The 16,919-nt window shown below is 48.1% G+C and overlaps 1 protein-coding gene across 1 annotated transcript; it reads right to left on the reverse strand.

The window, feature by feature from the left end:
* Positions 1 to 2,364: 2,364 nt before the first annotated feature.
* On the reverse strand, positions 2,365 to 6,993 carry LYPD5 (LY6/PLAUR domain containing 5). Its single transcript, XM_070771193.1, has 5 exons — positions 6,864 to 6,993; positions 4,573 to 4,701; positions 3,823 to 3,999; positions 3,469 to 3,615; positions 2,365 to 3,205 (listed from the first exon to the last, which is right to left on the reverse strand). The coding sequence occupies exons 1-5, from the start codon at positions 6,949 to 6,951 to the stop codon at positions 2,946 to 2,948; spliced, it is 801 nt and encodes a 266-aa protein (XP_070627294.1). The 5' UTR covers positions 6,952 to 6,993; the 3' UTR covers positions 2,365 to 2,945.
* Positions 6,994 to 16,919: the final 9,926 nt, after the last annotated feature.

Here is a 16,919-nt window from a genome sequence, read left to right on the forward strand (position 1 = left end):
CCTAGCCAAGTCCGCATCAGACTGAACCAGCCCAGGTTTAAACCACATTTGTAATAAAATTCCAATTCTGCACCCCCCACGAGAAAAATCATTACCTTGAAGGTAGAGATGTTTGCCTGTTTTGTTCACTGCTGTATGTCCAGCAGCGAGAATGGTGCCTGGCACACAGTTCAGTTAGTTCAGTTGCTCAGTCGTATCCGACTCTGCGACCTCATGGACTATAGCACACCAGGCTTCCTTGTCTTTTACTGTCTCTCTGAGTTTGCTCAAACTCATGTCCATTGAGTGGGTGATGCCATCCAACCATCTCATCCTCTGTCACCCGCTTCTCCTCCTGCCCTCAATCTTTCCCAGCATCGAGGTCTTTTCCAGTGAGTCACTATTCACATCAGGTGGCACACAGAAGGTGCTCAGTAAAGGAGACGAATGAATAGATAATGACATTCAGCTTCCCTGCCTAAGTCAGGATGTACAGGCATTGAGAGCCCTTCTCCCCATGACCTCAGAGGAGTGTAGGAGCGTTTCTGAGACGCCCACCTCCCCACAAGGCTGCCTGTTGGGGTGAAGTTGAAGATACGAGGATACATTCTTGCTACATCACTTACTCTGAAAATTATTCTCATTGTGCCTTGGGCAAGTTCTCTGCAAAATGGGCATGCGGTTCCCTTTTTTTGCTTCCTCGTTGGGTCATTGGGAGGATTCAGTTTGTGGGGAAATGATGTGAAGGGACTTTGTAAAACCTGTGTGCAAACAGATGTGCTGGAGGGTTCCATTTCTATGAAGTTCACGAGCTTGTGTAAATGTCCCACACACCCTGAGTCCCTTGCTACCTCCAGATCTGTCCAGGCTATCTCCTCCTCCTAGAATGCCCTTCCTCCTACTTTGCCAGTTCCTCTTTATCTTTTGGGCTTCCCTGGTGGCTCAGTGGTAAAGACTCCTCCTGCAACGCAGGAGACATGGGTTGGATCCCTGGGTCAGGAAGAACCCCTGGAGAAGGAAATGGAAACCCAATCCAGTATTCTCGCCTGGGAAATCCCATGGACAGAGGAGCCTGGCAGGCTACAGTCCATGGGATCCCAGAGTCAGACACGACTGAGCTCGCACGCTTTATCCTTTATGAGTTTGCCTAAGGTTTACTTCCTTCAGGATATCTTCCCTGATCCCCATAGGTTAGACAGTTTTGCCTGGTTCGGCTTTGCTTCAAGTGTTTTTCTTTCTTTCTTTTTTAAATTTTGATTTTTTTTTCATCGGAGTAGAATTGCTTTACAATGTTGTGTTGGTTTCTGCTGTTTAACAAAGTGAATCAGCCACATGTATACATATATCCTTTCCCTCTGGAGCCTCCCTCCCACCCCATCTCCCACCCCACCCCTCTTAAGTCATCACGGAGCACAAGCTGAACTCCCTGTGCTATACAGTAGCTTCCCAGTAGCTATATGTTTTACACATGGACACTACTTAATGCTACTCTCTCAATTCGTCCCACCCTCCCCTTCCCTGCCCTGTGTCTACAAGCCCATTCTCTACATCTTGGTCTCTATTCCTGCCCTGCAAACAGGTTCATCAGCACCATTTTTCTACATTCCATATATATGTGTTAATATATGATTTTTTTTTCTCTTTCTGATTTACTTCACTCTGAATGACAGACTCTAGGTCAGCTAGAGTCGTGCTAAGACTCTTCATTCGTGCTAAGTCGCTTCAGTTGTGTCTGACTCTTTGAGACCCTAAGGGCCATAGCCTGCCAGGCTCCTCCATCCATGGGATTCCCCATGCAAGAATACCAGAGTGGGTTGCCAAGCCCTCCTCCAGGGGATCTTCCCTATGCAGGGATTGAACCTGTGTGTCTTAAGTCTCCTGAATTGGCAGGCTGGTTCTTTACCACTGGCGCCACCTGGGAAGCCCAAATCCACGTCACTACAAATGACCCAATTTTGTTCCTTTTTATGAATGAGTGATAAAGACGTGCCACATCTTCTTTATCTATTCATCTGTAAAGAACACGTAGGTTGCTTCCACATCTTGGCTACTATAAATAGCGCTGCAGTGAACACCGGGGTACAGATCTTTTTCAGTTATGGTTTCCTCAGGGTATATGCCCAGGAGTGGGATTGCGGGGTCTCAAGTGTTTTTCTATCAAGTCAATCAACATTCATATGTTTGTGAGGCAGAGTTGCCTAGGGGTTCACAGGGCTTGGAGTCACGCTCCCCACTCATGCGATACACGAGGTCAGTCAAGTGCCTTTGGAAGCATCACGTCTGCTCGTCTGTGACGTGAGGACCATGACAGTGGGTGGCAGTTTTGTCCTTGGTACTCCACGTTCATCTCGTTAAATTCTGCCCACAACCACGGTGAAGTAGGTCTTGTCTTTATCGTAGGCTTTATTTTCACCTCTGCCCAACAGGTGAGGAAACACAGTCTCAGCGAGGTTAAGTAACCACCCAAGGTCACCCACAGGCTAAACAGTAGAGGTGGGATTTGAACCCATGTAGCCTGGCTTCAGGGTCTGGGCTCCTAATGTCTAGGATATGCTGGTTATAGTGCCTTTCAAGTCTCCCATGATGGTACTAGTAAAGACATCCTTGTAGGTCCCTGCTGGAGCTGGTTAGGTTCTGGGAGAGCCTCAGACCAGGAAACCCACAACAGGAAATGGGCTGCGGGGAGGCTGGGCCTGTTTGGTGCTCAGCACGGGATCAGATTTGCTCTTTATGTGGAATGTGGCCATTTCTCCCCACCCTGGGGTTCTGGGGACCTTGCCCAGTTTCTTCCAGGCCTGCTGACCAGGTAAGGGCTAGGCATCAGTAGGGAAGCAGGAGGGAGGGAGGGAGAGAGAGAGACAGGTGTGTAACTCTGATTTTCCACATTCCAGGGAGTGAAGCAATCAGAAGTGGATGTGTGTCCCCTGCCCCCAGCATCCCACTCAGGAAGAGGCTGGAGGGACTGACTATGAGGAGAGCCCGAGGGGTCCTCCCAGAGCACCACCCAGCAGGGAGACCACAAGGAGCAGGACTGTGACATGGGGCACCCGGGGAGCGGCGGTGTCCGAGGCGCTGGTGAAGGGCTGGGTCAGGGAGTCCCTGTTGCAGAGGTCCCCCTCACAGCAGGAGCCCTGCAAGTCGATGTTTGTCCAGGGGCTGGTGGTGCCTTTGATGGTGCAGGAGGGCCGCTGGCAGGTTCGGATGTACACAGGGGCTGAGAAATTGCCTGGGAAAGGGGTGGTGAGGAGGGGTCAGGACCGAGGGAGGCAGCCACACCTGAACCTCCACCTCAGAGGCCAAGGCCATGACTGGGTCCTCGGACTTCCTTCCAGTCCCCTCCTTAGACCAGGGCCATGCCTCCTTCTTCAGACCAGGGCCATGCCTCCTCCCCCAGGCCAGGGCCAAGCCTCCTTCCTCAGACCAGGGCCGTGTCTCAGTCAGTCCTGCCCTGCCTCCACGCCCCTTGCTCAGGCCCTCCCAGCACCTCACCAAGGGTCATTCGTCCATTGCCCTGGAAGCAGACGCTCTGGTCCTGGTGACACTGGACCCGCCGGGACTTCTCCGGGGTGCAGTCCTCTGGGTGGATCCCCACGCAGGCGTAGCATTCGGTGCCGCTGAGCGTCGGCGGGTTGGGCGCTGCCAAGAGAGCGTGGAGGCACACTCAGGTCACCCACCGTCCGCCGTCCGGGCGTGGGGCGCGCGCTCTGCGCCAGGCAGCCCACCTTGCTCGACTAGAAGGCTGGAATGCCTGCGCGCCGGGGAGGAGGAGCCCAGCGGAGGCCACGCCCCCGCACGCCGCGGAGGGCCGTCCCGCCCCACGCCCAGCCCCGCCCTCTCGCCTACCCGGGCTCAGATTGGGGAGGGAGTCGTGGGTCTGGAGGTTCGCGTTGCACAAGTCGGTGGCACAGCGGCGCACCACCGAGTAGTCAGGCGGCAGCGACTTGTCATCCGACAGCATCTGGCCCGTAAGCGGGCCTCTCCAGCAGCCCTTCTGTACCAAGGTCACTGAGGAGCGGTACCCTGGGGGCGAGGGGATGGAGTCTGGGGCACTGCTTCTCCAGCCCGCCCTCCTCTCCCACACCCATTCCTCTCCCTGTAGTCTCAAGTCTCTTCCTCCGGTCTCCTCTCCTCCTCCACTCTCCTCTCAGCCTGGCTTCTCTTCTCCCTGCTGCCCTGCCCTTCTCTTCCTCCCTCGCTTCTCTGTCAAACTCCGCTCTCCCTACGTCCCTCCCCCGCCGCGCCCCCCGCCCTCCGCCCCACACCACCAGCCCTTTTCTCCTCCTTTTCTCTCTCTCCTGTCTGCTCTCTGTCGCCCCTTCCTGGCTCCGCACGGTCTCCTCCTCCCACCTCCCACCCCTTCACTCCACCACTCCTCCCTCCTCCCACCTCCCACTCCTTCATTCTCTCCCGCTTCCTCTTCCCTCCACCTCCCCACCTCTACCGCCGTCTTTCCTCTCCTCTTCTACCCAGTTCCTCCCCATCCTTTGTCTCCTACTGCATCCCCCTTTTCCCACCCCACCTGGCTGATGTTTCACCCCCGTCCCCGTGCCCTGTCTCCCTTCCCTTTCTTATCCTGCGTTTCCTGCCCCTCACCAGTGTTCAGGGACAAGACAGCCTCAGAGCATCCCTGCGGACAGGAGACATTGCTGAAGTTCACATTACTGAGGTCAAAGGGCCCGAAGTAGATGTGTTGGAAGCTGTAGCATTGCTGGGCCTGGGAGCCTGGGGAGAGCAGGGATACGGTGAGAGGAACAGGCCCGCGATGAGCTTGGGCCAGGCACTTGGGGCTCCGTCCTAAAGATGACAACCAGGCCCTTCTGCTCTGAGAGGTGACAGGCCTTGTTGCCTTGAGAGAAGCAGGGTCTGCTGGTGTGGCTGCTCATGACTATGCCTGACTCTTGGCAAGGGTATTGGCCTCTGCACCTGCCAGTCCAGTTTTTCCCCCCAGGCTGTTCCAAATTTCCACCCTCTTCCAGGAAGTCCTCTAAGATTTTGATAAAGGAGGAAGCAATTCACTCCTGCTCGGCCTTCCCCTCTCCCAACAAAACGCACAATATCCAGTAGTACTAAAAGGCTGCTGATGGAAAACAAGCACTCTAGTACAAGTACCGGGATGCACACAAATACACACACACAGCCAGTCCCTGCAGTACCTGGACAGAACACAGAAACACTGCTGTAAACGCAAAATAACAAAATTGACACAGGCTCATGCCAATCTCAGAAATGTACACAGAGTACCCTGTATGCGTTCATGTAGAGTTCTACATTCACACACAAGTACCACCCAGACCCTCCGATAGAAACTCTCTAAACCAAGGTATCTCATACATACAAAATTCAGACTCTCAGACAGAAATATGTGTGGATACAGAAACAGTCACAACACACAGACCCAGGAACACAGGAACTCATACCCAGAGAGAGAAAAATACAGACCCAAGAATCACAAAGAAAATCAGAGCCTACAATTAGGCGAAGATAGAGACATACAAAAAAAGAGACCTACAAAATCAGGCAACTTAAAATCATATTCAGATACAAGATTCATAGAGACACACAAGAGACACACAGAGAGACAGACACACATCATAATACCCAAACACACATACACAGGGAGAAATACAGGCCTACCTGTCATAGAGATGCACAAAGAGAAGCAGAGATGCAAAATTATACTCACATCTCTTTTACAAAGAAAAGTGAGGATCAAAGATGAACAGACCCATGAAAATATTTGTTCAAATACCCAGACACTAAAACCTGCTATAGATGTACACACACACAAGCACAGAGACCCACAGCACATGTTGACTCATGGACACGCACAGAAATAGTACTCTCTTCTTTCTGTGGATGAGCACACGCACACACACAAAGTTGTGTGCAGGCATAACCCCCTTCCCATCTCTCAAATATCTCAAATTTGTAGCCACTTCAATCCTGATATGACTGTGTCCCTGTAGGGGAAGAGGTTGCCTGAGTCAAGGTTTCCTGCCAGTTCTAAAAAGAGCCCCCATGCCTCCCCAGAAGTACCTTTGAATGAATGGGGACATGGGCAAAGAGGATGAGAAAGGCTGGAGTAGTGAACCAGAGATAGTGGAGCAAGTGAGTGGTGTGGGAAGACCAGAGGAGGGGAAGAGAAGGGAGAGGACACAGTCTCTCTGACCAAGACCCAGGGGTCCAGGCCCCCAGTCCCTCCTCCCCCAGACCCAGGGGTCCAGGCCCCCAGCCCCTCCTCCCCCAGACCCAGGGGTCCAGGCCCCCAGCCCCTCCTCCCCCAGACCCAGGGGTCCAGGCCACCAGCCCCTCCTCCCCCAGACCCAGGGGTCCAGGCCCCCAGCCCCTGCTCCCGCAGACCCAGGGGTCCAGGCCCCCAGCCCCTCCTCCCCCAGACCCAGGGTCCAAGCCCCCAGTCCCTCCTCCCCCAGACCCAGGGGTCCAGGCCCCCAGCCCCTCCTCCCCCAGACCCAGGGGTCCAGGCCCCCAGCCCCTCCTCCCCCAGACCCAGAAGTCCAGGCCCCCAGCCCCTCCTCCCCCAGACCCAGGGGTCTAGGCCCCCAGCCCCTTCTCCCCCAGCCCCAGGAGTCCAGGCCCCCAGCCCTTCCTCCCCCAGACCCAGGGGTCTAGGCCCCCAGCCCCTTCTCCCTCAGACCCAGGGGTCCCGGCCCCCAGGCCCTCCTCCCCCAGACCCAGGGGTCCAGACCCCCAGCCCCTGCTCCCTCAGACCCAGGGGTCCAGGCCCCCCAGCCCCTCCTCCCTCAGACCAGGAGTCAGGGCCTCCAGTTCACTTTTCCCTGTGTCCCTGGAATCTGGCCCCCACTCTCTTGGCTCCCTGGGACCTAGAAGAGTCCTGCTTCCGCCCACCCAGCTGCCCTTCTTACCACTGGACTCAGGAGTCTGGACATCGGTCAGGCAGAGGACAGGCCCAAAGAGGCCCAGCAGGATGACTCTGGCGACTCCCACTGCCATGTTGTGGACCTGAGTGGAGACACAGAGGACAGCTCCTCCTGCTCTGACTTCTGCCTGGCTGGTTCTCCAAGCCAAGCCCCAGGCATCCTGGCTACCCAGGCAGGCTGGCATTCCTCCACCCCCGCCCTCCCCTTCTTGGGCTAGTCTCCTCCTAGATAATCATGATGGGGACCTGGACACTGGGTCTGGGGGAGGAGGGGCTGGGGGCCTGGACTCCTGGGTCTGAGGGAGGAGGGGCTGGGGCCTTGTAACCCTTCATTTTGGGGGACTTGTGTTTTGGGGACTGTCTACCCCCCACTTCCCCAGCACTGTGTTCTAGTCTGAACTGGGCACACGTGGCCTCCAACTTCTTTTCCTTTACCCTGATACATGCCACCAGTAGGGGACCATGCCTCCCGACCCAGAGAAGCAAACATCACCTCCTCCCTGAAGCCTTCCCTGACCTGCACCCCCGCCCCAACCATCATCCCCTCACCCTCGGCCTCAAGCACCTCCCTGTCTCCCAGCCTTGGTCACTCTGGGTTAGGCTAACGTCTGTCTCCTCCATCAGGCTGTGAATTCCTCAGGGGCCTCAGGGGACGTTTCTGATGATGTAGGAATGAGTGTTCTTGCCTGGAGAATCCCAGGGACGGGGGAGCCTGGTGGGCTGCCGTCTATGGGGTCGCACAGAGTCGGACACGACTGAAGTGACTTAGCAGCAGCAGCAGCAGCAGGAATGAGTGAATCAAAGGCCTGACAAACTGACAGGGAGATAGAGCCTCCCAGAGAGGCAGTTACTCATGCGATGCAGAAAAACAGACACACCTGGTGTGAACTGATGCAAATCTAGACAGACAAATCAACCCAGACCTGATGAGCCAGACATGCCCACAGAAGGTATTTGATAGATTTTTATTAGATTGTTTTAAATGTTTTATTTATTTGGCAGTGTTGGATCTTAGTTGCATCACGTGGGACCTTTGGTTGTGGCGCATGGACTCTCCAGTCATGGCACAACTGCTCTGTGGGATGTGGGATCTTAGTTCCTGGCCAGGGATCGAACCCATGTCCCCTGAATTGCAAGTCAGATTCTTTTTTTTTTTTTTCCCCCTAATTTGGCTGTGCTGGGTCTTAGTTGTGGCACACAGGATCTTTAATGGCTGCATATGGGGTCTAATTCCCTGACCAGGGATCCAACCCAGGCCCTGCAAGAGAGTGGAGTCTTAGTCAGTGGACCACCAGGGAAGTCCCTAGATTGTTAAATGAATAAATTTAAAAACACTGGAGGGGACAGACACAGTCAGATGATTGGAGACATACACTGTTGCCCAAGGATGCGGACACACCCACGTGGACGCTCAGACATTGGGCAGATGGGGACTTCCAGATGGGCAGTGGGGCCTGTGACAGAGACCCCAGGTCCTCACCGCCTGATCCACCTTGCTTCTCACTGCTTGAAGACACTGCTTGCTGGGGTCATACCCACTCACTGTGCTATATGGGGTGGGCACCAGGCAGATGCAGAGACCTAGAGTCATAAGCCCACAGATGGACGGGCAGAGGCAGTGACCAGGACAGCCTTAATGGTTTCCTAAGCTTGACTATAACTCGACACGGGGTTTTTTCCTGACTACAGGAAACCCCAGCCTCCCTTTTCTTAGAGCATTTACTTTAGAAAACTTGTCATTGCCGATTCTTTCCCTGTCCCTTTGAAATGTAGGTAGATCCTCTCCCAGCTGCTTGCCAGTTTTACAGCCCAGGAATATCTTTCTCAGGGACCTGGGAGCCATCCCTTCAAAATGTCATCATTAAGGAAGATAGTACCCCTGTCCCCCAGGCTCTGTGTATGGTGGGGCAGGAGCCAAATTAGCAACAGCAGATGCCTGATCACAGCAAAGAACACTGCAAACACAGGAGTAAGTCATTGTGCTGGGCCATCCCTTGGACCAACCTCCCCTCTGTTCTCCGGCACTTTCCCACTAGTTTGTCCAGCGCTGAAAACCCCTCTCTCATTTTATTTCAGTGGAACTGAGTTCAGTCTCTCTGCTTTGGGAGCACAGAGTCTTAGCCACTGGACCACCAGGGAAGTCCCTGCCAGTTTTCATATTCTGCATAAATGTTCTTCACATACATTATCACAACTGTGGAGTTTTCTTCTGGGACTTTAGTCACAGCCTTACCCAAAGCTGAACTGTGCATACTGTGTGCCAGTATTTTCTTACTTCACATAGACTCTGCTACATCACTATTTCTTTTTCAGATCAGACCTTAATTTTTTTAAACAGTTCAGTAGTGTTAAACATATTTACATCGTTGTGCAACCAATCTCTAGACCCTTTTTATCCTGCAAAACTGAAAATTCAGACGCATTAAACAGTATCTTCTCTACCCTCTCCTCCCAAACTCTGGCATTTGCCATTTAACTTTGTGTTTCTATGAATCTGACTACTTTGTATGAGTGAAGTCAAACAGTGTTTATCTTGTTACAGTTGTTATTTCACGTAGTTCTCAAGGCTCATGCATGTTGTAGCATGTGTCAGAATTTCCTTTCTTTTTAAGGATGAGTAACAGCCCATTGTATTTATCTATTTCATTTTGTTTATTCATCCATCCGTCGACGTGCACATAGATTGCTTCCGCTTATTGGCTGTTGTGAATGCAGCTGCAATGAATATGGGTGTACAAACATCAGTTGGGGACCTTTCTTTCAATTCTTTGGTATTTATACTAAGTCCGATCCTAACTTTGAATATTGCAAACCGTTGTGGATTGTTCCCCTCACTTTCTTGTTTTCAAATACGTGATCCACGCTGTCTGTCAATTTCTGTGTGACTCCTTGAGAGGCAAGTGCTCAAGACTGTGGGACTCTACAGCTGTGGAAGGGAAGCCAAGGGGGCAGAGCTGGGCAGGGGGAAAAGCTGGGCTGTGGTTCAGCCCCACGAAGGGCTCAGGCCACCTTGGGGAAGCTCTAGTGTGTGGGTTCTTAGCAGCTTCTTCATGAACCTGCTAAGATGAAAAGCAAGTTCTTCATCCCTAAAAAGATCTTAGTGATAAATCACAGCAACTACCATCCTCTACTCATTCTCTTTTTAGTGTATTTTTTTTTTCCATCTCCAGAGCTTGAAATAAAGATAAATTTTAAGAATGTTTGAGATGAAATAAATTCACCTGAATCTGATCATTGATTCCTCAGTGGGAAGGATTTGGTGAAACAACATTTCTGCCTTTTGGAAGTTAAACATCCTTATCTTAATTAATTAAATGACATTATTTTAATTAATTTATTTAGCTGTGTTGGGTCTTAACTGCAGCATGCAGGATCATCGCTGTATCATTCAGGATCTTTCCTTACAGCACACAGGCTCTCTAGTTGTGGCTTGAGGGCTCAGTAGTTGCTGCAAGTGAGCTTAGTTGCTCTGAGGCACATAGGATCTTAGTTCCCCGGCCAGGGATCGAACTGTCATCTCCAGCCTTGCAAGGTGAATTTACCAGGGAAGTCCCAATGTTCCTACTTAAAGCGAATAATTTTTAAGAATTTAAATTTGCGTTTAATATCCAAACATTCAAGTTTCTAGAGTTTAGATTTGAGTCCCATATTCAAATTACATGGCTAGGTCCATGGGTTGAATTAAGAATGCAAAAAAAAGTTAGATGAAAGGATTCTTCGTTTTCCTTCTCTTCTAGTTATTTCTTGACATTTTTCCTTCATAGTTTAAATGGAGGTAGAAGATAAATTCAGACCAATAATTAATGGATCTGGATTCATCTATGTTCACCTGAAGTAACACCTGGGACAGTCCCTCCAACCCACCACCTTATTTTTCACAAAAATGTATTCAGTGATCCAATTAGTTTTGTAATAGCTTTCCATGTTCTGGCCCTGATTATTTTTCTTTTTTTGACTTTTCAGGGTTTTAGTTCCCTGACCAGTTTGAACCTGGGGCTACAGCAGTGAAAGCACCGAGTCCTAACCACTGGACTGCCAAGGAATTCCCTGTGTTTCCTTCTTGATAGATGTCAGATAGGATTAATTTTTTAAAAATTTTAACACCTTAAAACAACATGTACATAACAAGTAATTAATTTTTCGAATAGTTTTTATGCTGATGAAATTTATAAGGCAATAATTAGCAACTACTGTAATAATATAGTTAACAGACTATTGTGTAATACTCTTTCATTTCCACCCACCTACATTCTTTGTGGATTACTAACACCCTAATCAAGAGTGCCTGATGAACTATGGAATGAGGTTTGTGACATTGTACAGGAGACAGGGATCAAGACCATCCCCATGGAAAAGAAATGCAAAAAAGCAAAATGGCTGTCTGGGGAGGCCTTACAAGTAGCTGTGAAAAGAAGAGAAGCGAAAAGCAAAGGAGAAAAGGAAAGATATAAGCATCTGAATGCAGAGTTCCAAAGAATAGCAAGAAGAGATAAGAAAGCCTTCCTCAGCGATCAATGCAAAGAAATAGGAGGAAAACAACAGAATGGGAAAGACTAGAGATCTCTTCAAGAAAATTAGAGATACCAAGGGAACACTTCATGCAAAGATGGGCTCAATAAAGGACAGAAATGGTATGGACCTAACAGAAGCAGAAGATATTAAGAAGAGGTGGCAAGAATACACAGAAGAACTGTACAAAAAAGATCTTCACAACCCAGATAATCACGATGATGTGATCACTGACCTAAAGCCCGACATCCTGGAATGTGAAGTCAAGTGGGCCTTAGAAAGCATCACTAGGAACAAAGCTAGTGGAGGTGATGGCATTCCAGTTGAGCTATTCCAAATCCTGAAAGATGATGCTGTGAAAGTGCTGCACTCAATATGCCAGCAAATTTGGAAAACTCAGCAGTGGCCACAGGACTGGAAAAGGTCAGTTTTCATTCCAATCCCAAAGAAAGGCAATGCCAAAGAATGCTCAAACTACCGCACAATTGCGCTCATCTCACACGCTAGTAAAGTAATGCTTAAAATTCTCCAAGCCAGGCTTCAGCAATATGTGAACCGTGAACTTGCAGATGTTCAAGCTGGCTTTAGAAAAGGCAGAGGAACCAGAGATCAAATTGCCAACATCCGCTGGATCATCAAAAAAGCAAGAGAGTTCCAGAAAAAACATCTATTTCTGCTTTATTGACTATGTCAAAGCCTTTGACTGTGTGGATCACAATAAACTGTGGAAAATTCTGAAAGAGATGGGAACACCAGACCACCTGCCCTGCCTCTTGAGAAACCTATATGCAGGTCAGGAAGCAACAGTTAGAACTGGACATGGAACAACAGACTGGTTCCAAATAGGAAAAGGAGTACGTCAAGGCTGTATATTGTCATCCTGCTTATTTAACTTATACGCAGAGTACATCATGAGAAACGCTGGACTGGAAGAAGCACAAGCTGGAATCAAGATTGCTGGGAGAAATATCAATAACCTCAGATATGCAGATGACATCACCCTTATGGCAGAAAGTGAAGAGGAACTAAAAAGCCTCTTGATGAAAGTGAAAGTAGAGAGTGAAAAAGTTGGCTTAAAGCTCAACATTCAGAAAACGAAGATCATGGCATCTGGTCCCATCACTTCATGGGAAATAGATGGGGAAACAGTGTTAGACTTTATTTTTTTGGGCTCCAAAATCACTGCAGATGATTTCTGCGGCCATGAAATTAAAAGTCGCTTACTCTTTGGAAGGAAAGTTATGACCAACCTAGATAGCATATTCAAAAGCAGAGACATTGCTTTGCCAACAAAGGTCTGTCTAGTCAAGGCTATGTTTTTTCCTGTGGTCATGTATGGATGTGAGAGTTGGACTGTGAAGAAGGCTGAGCACTGAAGACTTGATGCTTTTGAACTGTGGTGTTGGAGAAGACTCTTGAGAGTCCCTTGGACTGCAAGGAGATCCACCAGTCCATTCTGAAGGAGATCAGCCCTGGGATTTCTTTGGAAGGAATGATGTTAAAGCTGAAACTCCAGTACTTTGGCCACCTCATGCAAAGAGTAGACTCATTGGAAAAGACTCTGATGCTGGGAGGGATTGGGGACAGGAGGAAGAGGGGACAACAGAGGATGAGATGGCTGGATGGCATCACTGACTCGATGGACGTGAGTCTCAGTGAACTCCGGGAATTGGTGATGGACAGGGAGGCCTGGCGTGCTGCGATTCATGGGGTTACAAAGAGTCGGACACGACTGAGCGACTGAACTGAACTGAACACCCTAATCAAATGTTAGTTATTATATAGTGATTTAGGCCAAGTGAAAGCATATATGGGTTTAAATTTGGAATTCAGTATTTCTAGTCTGGTATAGTAAATAATTAGCAGAAACTATGAATTGCAATATGAAACACTGAATGTGGCCAAAGCACAGATACCAATAGGGATTTTTTAAAAAGATGTTTTGTGTGTCTGTGTGTGCGAGCGCGCGTGCTGTGCTCAGTCATGTCTGACTCCTTACAACCCCATGGGCCTGTTTGTCCATGGGATTTCCTAGGCAAGAATACTGGAGTGGGTTGCCATTTCCTATTCCAGCGGATCTTTCTGACCCAGGGATCGAACCTGTGTCTCCTGCATTGCAGGTGGATTCTTTACCCCTGAGCCACTGGAGAAGACCAATTTATGGTTCAGTTCAGTTCAGTTCAATTCAGTCGCTCAGTCGTGTCTGACTCTTTGCGACCCCATGAATTGCAGCATGCCAGGCCTCCTTGTCCATCACCAACTCCCGGAGTTCACTCAAACTCACGTTCATCAAGTCGGTGATGCCATACAGCCATCTCATCCTTTGTCATCCCCTTTTCCTCCTGCCCCCAATCCCTCCCAGCATCAGAGTCTTTTTCCAGTGAGTCAACTCTTCGCATGAGTTGGCCAAAGTACTGGAGTTTCAGCTTTAGCATCATTCCTTCCAAAGAACTACTGATCTCCTTTAGAATGGACTGGTTGGATCTCCATGCAGTCCAAGGGACTCTCAAGAGTCTTCTCCAATACTACAGTTCAAAAGTATCAATTCTTCGGTGCTCAGCTTTCTTCACAGTCCAACTCTCACATCCATACATGACCACTGGAAAAACCATAGCCTTGACTAGACAGACCTTTGTTGGCAAAGTAATGTCTCTGCTTTTGAATATGCTATCTAGGTTGGTCATAACTTTCCTTCCAAGGACTAAGCGACTTTTAATTTCATGGCTGCAATCACCATTTGCAGTGATTTTGGAGCCCTAAAAAATAAAGTCTGACACTGTTTCCACTGTTTCCCCATGTATTTCTCATGAAGTGATGGGACCAGATGCCATGATCTTCGTTTTCTGAATGTTGAACTTTAAGCCAACTTTTTCACTCTCTACTTTCACTTTCATCAAGAGGCTTTTTAGTTCCTCTTCACTTTCTGCCATAAGGGTGATGTCATCTGCATATCTGAGGTTATTGATATTTCTCCCGGCAATCTTGATTCCAGCTTGTGCTTCTTCCAGTCCAGCGTTTCTCATGATGTACTCTGTGTATAAGTTAAATAAGCAGGATGACAATATACAGCCTTGACGTACTCCTTTTCCTATTTGGAACCAGTCTGTTGTTCCATGTCCAGTTCTAACTGTTGCTTCCTGACCTGCATATAGGTTTCTCAAGAGGCAGGGCAGGTGGTCTGGTGTTCCCATCTCTTTCAGAATTTTCCACAGTTTATTGTGATCCACACAGTCAAAGGCTTTGACATAGTCAATAAAGCAGAAATAGATGTTTTTCTGGAACTCTCTTGCTTTTTCCATGATCCAGTGGATGTTGGCAATTTGATCTCTGGTTCCTCTGCCTTTTCTAAAGCCAGCTTGAACATCTGCAAGTTCACGGTTCACGTATTGCTGAAGCCTGGCTTGGAGAATTTTGAGCATTACTTTACTAGCGTGTGAGATGAGTGCAATTGTGCAGTAGGTTGAGCATTCTTTGGCATTGCCTTTCTTTGGGATTGGAATGAAAACTGACCTTTTCTGGTCCTGTGGCCACTGCTGAGTTTTCCACATTTGCTGGCACTTTTGCTCTATTTACCTACTACTGTTGAACCAGTAAAAGCAAGTGGCAGATATCATTTTGCTTAACTTCTAAATATAAATCCTGGAGTAGGCAATGATCTTTTCCAAGTATGACTCTCCCTCTCCCTCTCTGAAGGCTATCTTTTTAAATTGAAGTATCGTTGATTCACAATGTTTTGTTAGTTTCAGTTTTTTTAGCAAAGTGATTCTGTTATACAAACACATACATATTCTGATTTGGATTCTTTTCCACTATAGGTTATTACAAGATATTGAATATAGTTCCCTGTGCTATACGGTAGGTCCTTGTTGTTTATCTACTTTATGCATATTAGTGTGTATCTTTTAATCCCAAACCCCTGCTTTTTTCTCTTTTCCCTTTGGTAACCATAAGTTTGTTTCCATGTTTGTGAGTCCATTTCTGTTTTGTAAATAAGTTCATTTGTATCTTTTTTTTAGATTCTATATATGTGATATCATAAGATACCTGTCTCTCTCTGACTTACTGCTCTTAGTATGATCATCTCTAGGTCCATCTGTGTTGTTGCAAGTGGCATTATTTCATTCTTTCTTATGTTTAAGATTACATTGTGTGTGTGTGTGTATATATATACTGGAGAAGGAAATGGCAACCCACTCCAGTACTCTTGCCTGGAAATTCCATGGACGGAGGAGCCTGGTAGGCTCCATGGGGTCACAAAGAGTCGGACATGACTGAGGTACTTCACTTTCACTTTCATATATACATACATATGTGTGTGTGTGTGTGTGTGTGTGTGTGTGTGTATATATATATACACCCCACATCTTCTTTTTTAAAACATTAAAAAAAAACTTTTTATTTTATATTGCAGTTAATTCAGTTAACAGTGTTGTGATACTTTCAAGTGTGCAGCAAAGCAACTCAGCCACACATATTCATGCATCCATTCTCCCCCAGACTCCCCCCCCATCCAGGCTGCCACATAATATTGAGCAAAGTTCCCTGTGCTATGCAGTCAATCCTTGTCAGTTATCAATTTTATTATTATTTTTTAAATGTTTATTAATTATTTATTTGGCTGCACCAGATCTTAGTTGCATCATGTGGGATTTTTAGTTGTGGCACGTGGGATCTAGTCCCCTGACCAGGGATCGAATCTGGGCCCCCTGAATGGGCAGTGCAGAGTCTTAGCCACTGGACCATCAAGAAAGTCCCTTGGTTATCCATTTTAAATATAGCAGTGTGTACATATCAATCCTAAAATTCCCTAACTATCCCTTCCTCCTACCCTTCCCCCTGGTAACCATAAGTTTGTTCTCTAAGTATGTGAGCCCATTTCTGTTTTGTAAATAAGTTCATTTTATACCACATCTTGTCTATTCATCTGTTGGACACTTAGGTTCTGCAGGCTATTTTTAAAGAGCTAAATGATTTGAAACTCAGTCATCTATCTCCCATTCACACAATAACTGCAATAATAATGAAGGGCCAACGAAGAGAAATATTCACAAACATGAACTTTTGCCCACAAAGAAGTTATAGGTTTGCGGCACAATATCCATTAAAACCCTTTGGAGAATCTATTTGATTTGTGTGATCAAGATCAAAGTCCAACCAGACAGGCCCAGATGCCTTGAAGCAAGAGGTACCCAGTGCAGGCATGAGGTCAGGCATGAGGTCGGGCACTACCGTGGGTTGTGCCCATGTAGAATTGACCAGAATTCATGCAGGGACGGTTGCCACAGCAGGGAATCAAGAGAAACAAGTTTCCCAAGGCCCCAGGCACAGGTGAGGCTGAGAGGCTATGAATGAAGTAGCACCTAAGACCTGACTGAACGCTCCCCTAATTAAACTCTTCTACACAATTACCTGAGCCTGGTGATGATTAGAGTTTAGCTCCTAAACTACTGACACTATTATCATTAGTGATTAACTATCTATTACAAGTTTCTATTTGTTCTTGTCGATTCTTTAAGTTGTATCTTTCTAGGAA

The sequence above is a fragment of the Bos indicus genome, chromosome 18, assembly GCF_029378745.1.
Source record: "Bos indicus isolate NIAB-ARS_2022 breed Sahiwal x Tharparkar chromosome 18, NIAB-ARS_B.indTharparkar_mat_pri_1.0, whole genome shotgun sequence".
Lineage (NCBI taxonomy): Eukaryota > Metazoa > Chordata > Mammalia > Artiodactyla > Bovidae > Bos > Bos indicus.